The sequence below is a fragment of the Dryas octopetala genome, chromosome 6 (genome assembly GCF_963921425.1).
Source record: "Dryas octopetala chromosome 6, drDryOcto1.1, whole genome shotgun sequence".
Lineage (NCBI taxonomy): Eukaryota > Viridiplantae > Streptophyta > Magnoliopsida > Rosales > Rosaceae > Dryas > Dryas octopetala.
This window is the reverse complement of record NC_141371.1, coordinates 20,798,777-20,810,942: the sequence shown is the minus strand read 5'-3', so window position 1 is coordinate 20,810,942 and position 12,166 is coordinate 20,798,777. Positions and strand designations below refer to the sequence as shown.

General features: G+C 36.0%; 1 protein-coding gene and 1 pseudogene across 1 annotated transcript; one reads left to right on the top strand and one right to left on the bottom strand.

The window, feature by feature from the left end:
* Positions 1 to 3,043: 3,043 nt before the first annotated feature.
* LOC147283187 (short-chain dehydrogenase reductase 3b-like) lies at positions 3,044 to 4,056 on the bottom strand. The gene is made up of 2 exons (XM_086248508.1): positions 3,972 to 4,056; positions 3,044 to 3,896 (listed from the first exon to the last, which is right to left on the bottom strand). The coding sequence occupies exons 1-2, from the start codon at positions 3,983 to 3,985 to the stop codon at positions 3,083 to 3,085; spliced, it is 828 nt and encodes a 275-aa protein (XP_086104634.1). The 5' UTR covers positions 3,986 to 4,056; the 3' UTR covers positions 3,044 to 3,082.
* A 2,658-nt stretch (positions 4,057 to 6,714) lies between these two features.
* LOC147283186 (ARM REPEAT PROTEIN INTERACTING WITH ABF2-like) lies at positions 6,715 to 11,276 on the top strand (annotated as a pseudogene).
* The last annotated feature ends 890 nt before the right edge of the window (positions 11,277 to 12,166 follow it).

Below are 12,166 nucleotides of genomic sequence, written 5' to 3'. Positions count from 1 at the left end.
TTAATCCTTAATTCTAGCCTAGTAAGTCCAGCTTCTTGAATGACCACAACTGATGAACTTGGTGGGACAATGCTATGATTTTATGCTCATCCTTTGTATGCACTATACAAATTGAACAAGCATTTTCTGATCTCACCAATAATTTGTGAGACCTTTTCAGTATTTGCCCCTAGTTCTTCAAATTGTTTGTTACATGGAAGGGTTAGTGTGAACCCAAAAACCCCAAATCTCATATCATCATCAATTTAAACTTGTACTTGAATTTGCTTGCTTTCCATTTAAACTAGCTTGTCTTTAATTTTAGTGTCACTTGTCATCAATCAACCAAACAACAACTCAACACTACACATTTGCACATATCATTATGCTTAGTCTTGGCTTTGCATAGTACATAGTATGTTGTTTGTTAGTTTTATAACCCTAAAATCAATCTAGCTTATGGTTGAAGTTTTATCCAATCTCTTGGGTACAACAACCCCCTACTTCCATTTCCATACTAAAATTTGACAACCTTGCACTTGAGGTAGAGAAATCAACAGTATGTACAACACAAAAGCACAAATAAACCCAACGACTCATCTTGGCCCATTTGATACCTCTACAGTCAAAGTAGTACGTAAATGCATTATTATGTATGAGTATCATCATTGAATAATGCCGCCTTTTTTTTAGGCCCCGAGTAATGCTGCCTTTAATTGGACGAGGCCACTTGTTTCCCATGTCTTGATATAGACATGGAAATGGGTCGGGTTTTTGCAGGTTCGGATCAAACACGACGCAACCCGTTAAGTTAATGGGTGAACATGAGACGACTCGTTAAGTCAACAGGTGAAAAAAATGTCAACATGAACACAACACGAAAAATAATGGATGAACACAACACGACCCTGTTTCACCCATTAAGAAGCAAAATATACATTTTTTTTCAACAAAAAATTTAATTTAAATATATTATATCACATAAATGTATAGTTTAAACATTAAACATAAGAAATATCTAAAAAACGTGCAAATTAAATGATTAATATCACAGAAAAAAATAAAATGTATTTATTTCTTAACTGGTCACTAATGGGTTTCGTGGGTTAACACGAACAGAACACAGAACTTAACGGGTCACTAATGGGTCCATATGATTTCAACACAACACGATAAGCCTCAACACGATTGCCAGGTCTATCTTGATACATAAGTTCTCAATTTGCAGCAAATTAATTGAAAATGATAATGACTATGTTTGCTGTAAGGATCACAAACCGAAAATGAAATCTTCCCTAGCTAATTCTCTATTTTATTTTTTATTTTTTTTGTGAATAAGGCAAATGGAGCTATGAAGAGGGCTGAATAGCCCCAATTAAGCTAGCCACTTTCTTTATAATGTAACTTTCTTAGTTGGTATAGCCATTCCACTGCAAGCCCATCCAATTCTCATTCCTAGTCCAACTAAGTCGCTATCCTCCCCACTCTCAAGACCCAGCCTAACTCAGCCTAAAAGGCTGGTTCCATTAATCTTGTAGTTAGTAAAGTAAACAATTCTTTGGGTCCAAATAATCCTGAACCCATTTACCTTCAAAGTAACAAAAAAAAAAAAAACAGAACAACCCTACTTTTATATTCAAAATAACAGACATAAAGGAATCACTAACAAGCATTACTTAGAACTATAATACAAAATGTTGGACCCAAAAATCTATGAAGAAGAATTTTTTGGCACAGGTAATGTTAACTTGGGAATCGAACTTTGGATCTCAAAATTGAGATCTTTGCCTTTTGATGGATCTTGATTTGCTTTGGATAGAGGGTGGGATACTTGCAAAAAATACTCTGACGCTCAAGTTAGTATTTATTCTAGTTACTGTATGTTCGATCAGGAAGAGTAGATTGCATAGTTGCATACCTTTCCAAATGACTTTGCTTCCATATTTATAGTCGCAATTTCTTAAGGATAAAGTTTACGGCATAACGCGCAAGTAAACTCCCTTCACGCGTCTTCTATCCCGATGTTCACGCAGAGTTACTTGCCTCCCACGCCCACGTTCATATATTTCATTCAACCACATGGTCAAAACCACACTCTGGGCTTGCTTGCTGACAGGATGGAGCTTACCTCAATCCCAAACTCAATTGGATTTTCACTAACTAGTTCAACCCCAAATAAGTTTATTTGATTAATTGGGCCACAAACCTGGGCCGTGGAATATTTTCCCCACACAAAACAAATTAATAAATTGGTAATGACGCTATTGACTTAATAAGATTGTCACTTTGCATATGCAACATGACACTATTTCTCTTCCTTTAGTCCCCTCTGCAATGTATTTTGTTCAATTCCTCACGAAGTCTCATACGATTGTTCGCATCAAGTTTGGATTTCTATATTATCATTACGGTAGTTGTTCCAAGTTTAACTAGCATAATGTTGGCCTCCAAGTTTAATTAGAACACTGTTTTTCTACGCCTATACATTTCTAGTTTTAATCCATAACTCTAATAGACACCAAACAAACTTGCATGGGTAAACGGTAAACCGCTCAATTTAAATGGGGTTCATAAATGATAATTGTATTATGGTTCTTAATGATTCAATGTACCTTAACTGTATCTTGGATTTCTTTTGAATTTGTAAACTGTACATCATTGCTTTAAGAAAAAATCTTAAAATAAATAGGAAATTTAAATTAGAGGGTGTAAGGGTATAATGGGGGAAGGAGGGTTGAACAATGGGAGACATGAATACATGATTGATGGATTTATGAAGTGAAAAATAGAAAAAAGATAACATTGCAGATTACTAGGAAAATGCACATGGGAAACACTGGTAACAAGGTTTGACTTCCACATAAAATTCTGTTTAATAATAATAATAATAATAATAAAAAAAAGATAACATTGCAGATTACAAGGAAAATGCACATGGGAAACACTGGTAACAAGGTTTGACTTCCACATAAAATTCTGTTTAATAATAATAAAAAAAAGATAACATTGCAGATTACAAGGAAAATGCACATGGGAAATACTGGTAACAAGGTTTGACTTCCACATAAAATTCTGTTTAATAATAATAAACGCCAACTATGCATTAAAAGAGGTGGCTGCTTGAGCGACCAGAAAGCGCAGTTTTAATGGCTGAAAAACTGTGATCAACCACCGTGAAGCCTCCATCAACAACCAAGTTGTGTCCACTGACGTAGGCCGATTCATCTGTAGCAAGAAATAGAGCAGCCTCTGCAATATGCTTAGCCTTCAACACAATGCCCTTCAAGTTGGCTATGGCAGAGCTATTGGCTTCAACCTGATCTGGTTTCACATTGTAAGCTTTACATGAAAGATGGGTCGCAACTCCAAATGGGGAAACGCTATTGACTCGAATCCCATACCCACCAAGCTCACTACAAGCTGCTCTAACCAGACCCACCAGAGCATGCTTTGAAGTTGTGTAAGCATGTGGAGCTGAGCCTCCTAGAGAAGCCGCCACGCTTGTGGTGCATATGATAGACCCTCGTATGTTTCGAGCAACCATGGCTCGAGCCACATGCTTGATTGTTGCAGCAACTCCGCGAACATTTGTGGCCATTGTGTTGTCGAAGCCTTCAATGTCAAGCTCTAGTATGCCACCCATTGGGCCCATAATGCCAGCATTGCTAAACAGAACATCTAGGCTGCCATATTTTTGCAAGGTGTAGTTCACTGTTTGCTCGACTTGGGTTTCGTCTCTTACATCGCAGTGGCAGTAACTCACTCTCTCTGAGCCTATTGAGGCAACAACTTGGTGACCCAATTCGTCTTGAATATCAGCAACAACAACAGAGGCTCCATTCGCGGCGAAAAGTCTCGCTGCCGCCTCACCAATCCCACCAGCTGCACCTGTGATAAGGACCACCTTGCCCTCCAACCTATTAACATTTTGAAGATCTAATAAGCTAGCTGCTAAGAAATTAAGAACATTAATGCAATTGTTGATTAAGTACCTTGGCTTAGACATTGATGATGATCTTTATCGGGCTGCTCTGCTGCTGCTCAAACTTCCAAATGAATCTCTTGGATCTGCTGTACACGTCTGTTTAATACCCCATGGTCTCATATATTATAATCTTTCCAACTTGCTAGGTTGCACAGCTCAAGGCATAGACATGTGGGAAAAAGATTATACAATTAATATATATAATTATATGGTTGTTGACTATATTTTGCTTTTCAGTTCTGGACTATTCACGTCCTCGAGTGCTCCGCTATTACATACCCACTTGTCTCCTTGCATTTGTGGTTCCTCTCTCTCATCAGTCAATAAAATTTACTGAGTACGAAAAAAACAATAATTGGATCCCCCAGCTTTTTTTTTTTGGGTCACTTGTTTGTCCTCGATAATTGATGTGGACCCAGTGCCGGCTCAAGCATAAGGCAAGCAAGGCCTGTGCCTAGGGCCTCATGTTGAAGGAGTCCTCATATTGAAAGTATTTGACACATTATTAAAAAAAAAAAATTAAAATATTTATAATTAGCCAATTAGGTCTAAAAATTTTGAAAATAGTGCCGGCTCAAGCATAAGGCAAGCAAGGCCTGTGCCTAGGGCCTCATATTGAAAGTATTTGACACACTATTAAAAAAAAAAAACTTAAAATATTTATAATTAGCCAATTAGGTCTCAAAATTTTAAAAGAGGTTTTTTACTTTCTTATTTAATGTTTAGGTGTGAGATTCTTCATTATTTGTTAGTGAGACTTTTTATTTTTTTATTCCCTTAGGCTTTCTACTAAAAAAAAGTGCTTCATGAATTGTTTTCGGGGACATCTCGCATCTATTTCATTTGTACATTGTGATCTGCCGGTTTTTTTCCTTTTCTCTCATTCTTTGTAATATCTCTCGTCTAAAACTAAAAGAAGCAAGCCTAAAGGCTGATTTTTTGAATAATATATTTGGAAAGCCTCTGTATAGTTTCGCCTTAGGCCTCACTTTCCATTGAGCAGCTACTGTGTGGACCAATAATCAGGCCACAGTGCCACACCTATTCTTTTGGTTTAATATCACTTTTACTTCGAAACTCGAAAGTTAAAAATAATTCTCACACTACCACCTGTGAAGTTCATATTCCTCTATTGCATGCTAAGCTTCAGCCTAAGGTTTCACCAATGGACTTTGACGACGATCAATGATGCGACTCCGACAACCAGCAACAAGACGCTTCTGATGATCCTATTGCTTCTCCTATATTTGATGAGTGGTCGACGCTAGGGAGGGGGAGGGACTGAGGGAGGAGGGTTTGGGGGTTGCGGGTTGGTGGGCTTTTTTTTTTTAATTATTAAATTCAATTATTTCTTTTGATATTTTATATCATTTTTAAAGATTTTATAAGTTTTTTATTATTTTTTATTCAAGTGGCTATATTTAAAAACCAAATCAATACTTAGTGGGGTTTGGTGCGCCATGTCATTACCACATCAATAATTAATGGATTTTTTGATGGCCAGAGTAACGAGAGTACGTAGTTGACGAGATGTTATAATTGAGGTATTCTAATGTAATTTTTTAAACTTGAGATACCAAATTAAAAAATAGTGTATAATTGAGATATATAAATATAATAAACCCTAGAACATAATAGTTAAATGAAGGTTGATCAATTTAGGTTAAATTCTTGGTGAGTTGCTTTATGAGATGGGTTTTTTTTTTTTTTCTAATATTTTTTTCATCTTTCTTGCTAATTTAGGTTAAATGCTTGGTAAATTCTTTGACTATTGGGTTGTGAGATGGAGTTTTTTTTTTTTTTTTTCCCCTAGTATTTTGTAAGATTTCTTGCTTTGTTTGGTTTTATATCATCTATGCATTTCATTCAAATGCAGAGGCTGTGATATCTTTTACTAACTCTAGGGCTTGAATTTTATCAACTTTGTAACAGAAAAAATTGTTGTCTCTTTCACGACTAGAATTTATTGACTTTGGAGTAGCCAAACATCTGAAAATGGACCAAACTTGAATGACAACTGGAATCAAATAGAGGAACGTCACTACAAGAAAAACTGTAATAGATATCACTTGTTTAATATCAGTTTTTACATAAACCGATATTGTAGAGTTTTACATATCGGTTGATTTTTTAGACGATATCTAAACACATTAACATATCACCAAATTTTTTTTCCGATATCTTAAATTTCCATTTTGATTAACAATTGTTTAAAAACCGATATCTAAAGTTTTAACTGATAACTTAAGTTATCTCCTTCCACATAAAAAAGCACGTTATCTCTCTCTCTCTCTCTCTCCTCCACTTATCATTTCACCCCCGCTGTCCTTATTTTCTGACTTATCTCAAACGCCCTCTCCCTCTCTCTGCTTGATCTCTATGACTTATCTCAAACGCCCTCTCTCTGTGTCTCTAAACCCTTGCTGTCGCGCCCCACCGACACCGTCACCACCGTTATTCCTTGCCGATCTCCCTTGCTGTCGAAGTCCCTTCGCTCTCTCTTGTCTCGCCCTCTCCAAACCTCCTAGAATTGATTGTTACTCGGCGTTAATTGTTGAGGTCGAGCTCAGCCATGATTGGCTCAAGCTTTTGCATTGCGGCATCGAGATAGAGGTCAGATCTTAATTCCAAGGGCTGGGCTTTGCGATCTTAGGTGCTCGGAGATTGGATCACGCTTTGCGATTACCTGTTGTCGGAGGTCGAACGACATCCTCTCGAGGCAGAAGCTTGGATCTCAGCAGAACGTTGGAATGGCAAGCTTGGGTACCGCAAATTGGGCGGAGCACTATGGATCTGTGTCACTGCTCGAAGGTCGGATGACGACAAGTCCAAAGCTTTGGGCCCGAGACAGGTCGGGCTTTTTATGAGTTGTTGGAATGGCGAGCTTGGGTCTCGTTTGTTCATTCATTTTCGTTTTTCTCATCCACTTCCCTATTCCCCACTTTCTCGAAAACCACCTTACCCGCTCACTCCCAGCCGTCTCTCACCTCAAATTTTGTTCTTCAATCGACTCGTTTTCCCCAGGTATTTCTGATTTAGGTTTTAATGTCTAATTTGGAAATAATTTTTTTTTTTTTTTTATGTTGAATTGAGAATTGGGAATCCGTTGTGCAGTGAGTTTGTTGCTACTAAAAACCTAGTTATTTCTGGGTTTAATTTTTGTGTTCGAATTAAATTAGGAATTAGTGTTGACAATTTAGGGTTTCTTTTCCAGTTTTCTTTGCTGAAATAGGGTTTTAACTAAGCTGCTATTTGTATTCTTTAGTCAAATCAGTCTTGTTGTTAATTGGGTTTAATTGTTGCTGAGTATATCTTTCTTTTAGGGTGCATTTGGTTGGTTAGTTAAGGTTTCAACCATGTTTACATGATGTGTTCTTTAGTTAAGGTTTCAACCATGGGGTTGAGATGCTTCAATCCCCAGATGTACAACTGAGGGAGATGTCGGCATTTGCATTGGGGAGATTGGCACAGGTTAATATTTCTTCATATTTTGTTTTGTTTAAATCACAGGTCTTGGCCAATATTGAAAAATTTAGTGTGGGACCAGTGTCTTCATGCCATTGAACGGGTTCTATCTGCTAAGGCTGACTTTTGATTTTGTGCTAAGAATTTAAATAACCGTAGATGGACTTATTCCATGTTCTTCTAGAAACAAATATGAATTTATGGGCCATTTGTTAGTACATTTGAGCAGAAGTTCTAAAATTTAAATCTTGAGGAATTTTTTTCAATCACTTACTGTCTTCAGGTTCCTGATAGTGCAATCCAATGCATTAATCTTGATTTATTATTGAAATATTCCTTTTCTCTCTTTTCACATGCTACTTTCTTTGGTAATAATTGCTTCAAGTATTTGCAAATTCAGGATGCACACAACCAAGCTGGTATTGCTCATAATGGTGGTTTATTGCCATTGCTGAAGCTTCTTGATTCAAAAAATGGGTCTCTGCAACATAATCCTGCTTTTACTCTTTATGGCCTTGCAGATAATGAGGTATGGTATAATTAATGAACTGTCATGAACTTGTGGAATGAATGCTATATATAAATTGGGTCAACTTTTATCACCATTTTAATGTGATCTTATTTTGTTTATTCATTTCCTCCGCTAGGATAATGTGTTCGATTTTATTAGGGTTGGAGGTGTTCAGAAGCTGCAGGATGGAGAATTTATTTTTCAATCTCTCTCTCTCTCTCTCTATCTCTATCTCTCACACCCACTCTTTCTTAATGTAGGTTTTGTCCCATTTGTTATATTTGATGCGTGTGGCGGAGAGGGTTGTTCAAAGACGAGTTGCTTTGGCTTTTGCTCATCTTTGTTCCCCAGATGATCTGAGGACAATATTCATTGATAACAATGGCATGTCATATTTTCTGTATCTCAATCTATTTTGTTCATGTTGTTCTTTTGCATAGAAACTTATATTCTTTATTATATTTATGCTGGTTTGGAGTTAGCTGATATATTTAACATATTGTTTAGCAGGGTTGGAGTTGCTTCTTGCACTTCTTGGTTCTAATAGCCATAAACAGCAACTTGATGGTGCTATGGCTCTGTACAAGTTGGCCAATAAAGCCATGACTCTTTCTCCTGTGGATGCAGCTCCCCCATCTCCAATACCACAGGTTGGGGTGCTTTCTAATAGGGGCTGGTTTTTTCATGCTTTTGGTATATATATTGAATTCTTATGTTTTTGGACATGCTATAAGGGGTCAACTTGGTGGCAGAATACATGTTTTGTTGCTCCAAACCATTCAAGTTGTTAGTTTCTATTTTCTTTTTCATTTTTTCTTTTGTCGATTCATAGTTTGGTAGGGAGGATATCAAATACTCAAGAAAAAGTTGACATCCAAATCCACTCTTTAAAGAACTGAAATACGGAGTACTCTTTTCAATCCATAACAATAAGTATCAAAATATAAGGAGTTGAATCCAAATCCTTCATTTCAAATCCACATACGTAAATGTTATCTAAATATATTCTCGACAAAATAACCAAATTCAGAGTGCCCATTCTGTGGTTGCTTGTCTGCATTTAAAAGTGCTGTCATCTTAAGCATTAAGCATGTATTTAGTATGAATTGCCTATGATGGTGGATAAATCTTCCTGCAGGTCTATCTAAGGGAGCAATATGTAAACAACCCTACACTGTCCGATGTTACATTTTTAGTTGAAGGTATAAATCGTTTATTTTCGTTCAAGTTATTCCTACTTATGTTATATTAGTTATCATAGAGGAGCATTAGTGTGTTTGTAATTGTTAGCATAAAGGACCTAAATGTTTGATTGCTTCACTCACCAACTGCAGGTCGGCGGTTCTATGCTCACAGAATCTGCCTCCTTGCTTCTTCAGCTGCGTTTCGTGCTATGTTCGATGGTGGTTACCGGGTGAGCGTCTGCATGTTTTCCCCTTAGCCTCCCATGTTTCGCCCCCCCTTTTTTTTTTTTTTTTGGGGGGGGGGGGTGTTGTTATTCCAGTAGTATCCAATAAACACTAAAGTGCACATTACAAAGTAGAAAGGATGTCTTGATGTTCAATAGTATGCATATCTTTATAATTTCCAGTAACTTGTTACAGGAGAAGGATGCAAGGGACATAGAGATACCAAATATTAGATGAGAGGTTTTCGAGTTGATGATGAGGTAAAGATAAAGTGAAGCGTGTGTTTTCTTGTTTTGCAAAAGCTGTCTGGTGAGCTTTGATGATTCAGAGACTTTTGACTATGAACAGATTTATATACACTGGATCGGTAGACATTACTTTGGATATTGCTCAAGATCTCCTCAGAGCTGCAGATCAGTATCTTTTGGAGGGACTCAAGCGGCTTTGTGAGTATACAATAGCACAGGTGAGCTAGCACTCTCTCTCTCTCTGCATGTCCTGCTTCTGAATCAAAAAAGCTGGCTGCCTATTTACGATTTCATTTGTTGACTTAGGACATTTCATTGGAGAATGTTTCGAACATGTATGAACTTTCAGAAGCCTTCCATGCAATGTCATTAAGGCACACATGCATTTTATTTATTTTGGAACAGTTTGAGAAGTTGAGTGCTAGACCAGGGTATGTGCTTCTCCAACCTTTCGTTCTTATTCAAATAATTTCTCTTCCTATGCAGATTAAACTAAATTTTCTTTTTGCAAAAAAATCTAGAAAGTTTGCAATGTCTTGGGTGTTGCACTGAGTCTTTAACAGAAAATGTGGAACCTGACTGATTTCAACTTATGACATTTAAAGCACAGTGATGTAATTATGTGGTTTTACAAGCAAATAATTGATTGTTGGACTTTATTCTCTATACATGCAGCTGGAACTTAGGCTTGTAGAAGAGGGTTCATATACTTATGTTGCTTATCCTTCATGGACATTTGATTCAGCCCCTCAGTTGGCTTGGCTTCGTGCCTCTGGCACTGGGATGCTTATAATGTTTCTAATAGTTTTCAAGCTATAAAATTTCTGATAGTTTTCAAGATATGTTGGTTTTGGTCTAATATTGATGATTTCATTCTTTTTAATTGAATTTGATTCGACTTTTGATTGTTGTGCATGTGGCTGTTTGGTTTGTGTTTATGATTTATGCTTGGGTTTTTTTGAACTTCAATATTCTCCTTGTCATGTATTTCAAATTTTACATTGATTGCTGCCAACTGATACAAATCTTATTTCAGTATATATATGTTTCATGTTATTAATGCACTTAATGCCCTTGCCGCAATCTATAGTTTTTAGAAAGCAATCTCTGTGATATATCAATAGTTTTTAATATATAAGCTTCTGTACTTAACAGAGGACGGGATTTAGTTTGTGATTTTCGTGTGACTAACTTGGAATTATTCTGATCTAAAGTATATATTTTTTGGCTTAAACCGGGTGTTGCACTTGAAGTTAGGCTACTTTTGCATAGAACTTGGAAGATATTGTAATATGTTTTCTCTGCATTTTCCATCTACAAGTTTTATGGTTTTCCATGTTTCGTGATCCCTTTGTGAAAAAACAGATTGCTGGAGCTGGTGCTGCTGGCCTTGTGCTTGCTGATGTTGCTGCAGAAATGGTTGGAACAATATATGGGTGTTGTATTATCTGTTGGTACCTTTTTGAGCATTTTGTGGATATGAAGATACTACCTAGTTGACATTCCAATCTTTTGTGTAGGCAAAATTTTGGCCTAGCTGCATCACTGCCATGCCTTAATTATTTTGTACATGTTGGCAGTGTTTAGGATCTAGAGATGGATTTTGTGAAGGTGCTTATGGAGATAGAATAGTGATTTTGGGGTATACATGCATTGATGAGGGCTATCCATATTTTTAGATGGATTTGTAATTTATTTTTGTTAACTTGATTACTCTTTGGATGTTGGATTAATTTATATGAATGAAAGAATTGAAGTTGGATTACTTTAGAAGTTGACTAATTGTTGTGTGGATGCTGCCTATCAATTTCTATCCATACCAAAAGTTTACTTTGGATTACATATCAGATTATATAAAAAAGCAACGATAAGGAATAGAGTTTCAATATCATTTAAAAAACAAAAAACCGATATCTAAAGTATACTTTTATATCAGATTTTAGGTACAAAAATGATATATTATATATCTTTTTATATCAGATTTAAGTACAAAAACGATATGTTATATATCTTTTTATATCAGATTTTAATTACAAAAACGATATGTTATATATTTTTTATATCAGATTTTCATTACCAAAACGATATTGAATATATTGTTTATATCAGTTTGAAAAAAATAACGATATAATAAGTATGTTATATATCGGAATTTAGTTTTTAAGATATCAGAAATGTTTAAATTCGATATCGTTGGTTATATATGATATCAGATTATCAAACAAATACGATATCTAATATAGTATAGACATCAGTGTATAACCGATATGTAATATGGGAGAATAGATATCAGCACTCAATATATCGGTTGGAAACCTAAATAGATATCGGTTTATCACTGATATATATATTAAGGTTTTTCTTGTAGTGACAAAAGGGTATGTGGCCCCTGAATAGTTCAAAACTTTGTCATAGTGAAGGTGGATGTTTACAACTACGACATTTTGTTATTAGAGATTATTTTCTACAGGAAGATTTGTGAAGCAGAGATATACGACAAAGATCAAATATGATACTAGCTGATTGGGCTAATAATTGCTATAAAGTATAGGCAAATGAAACTGCATCT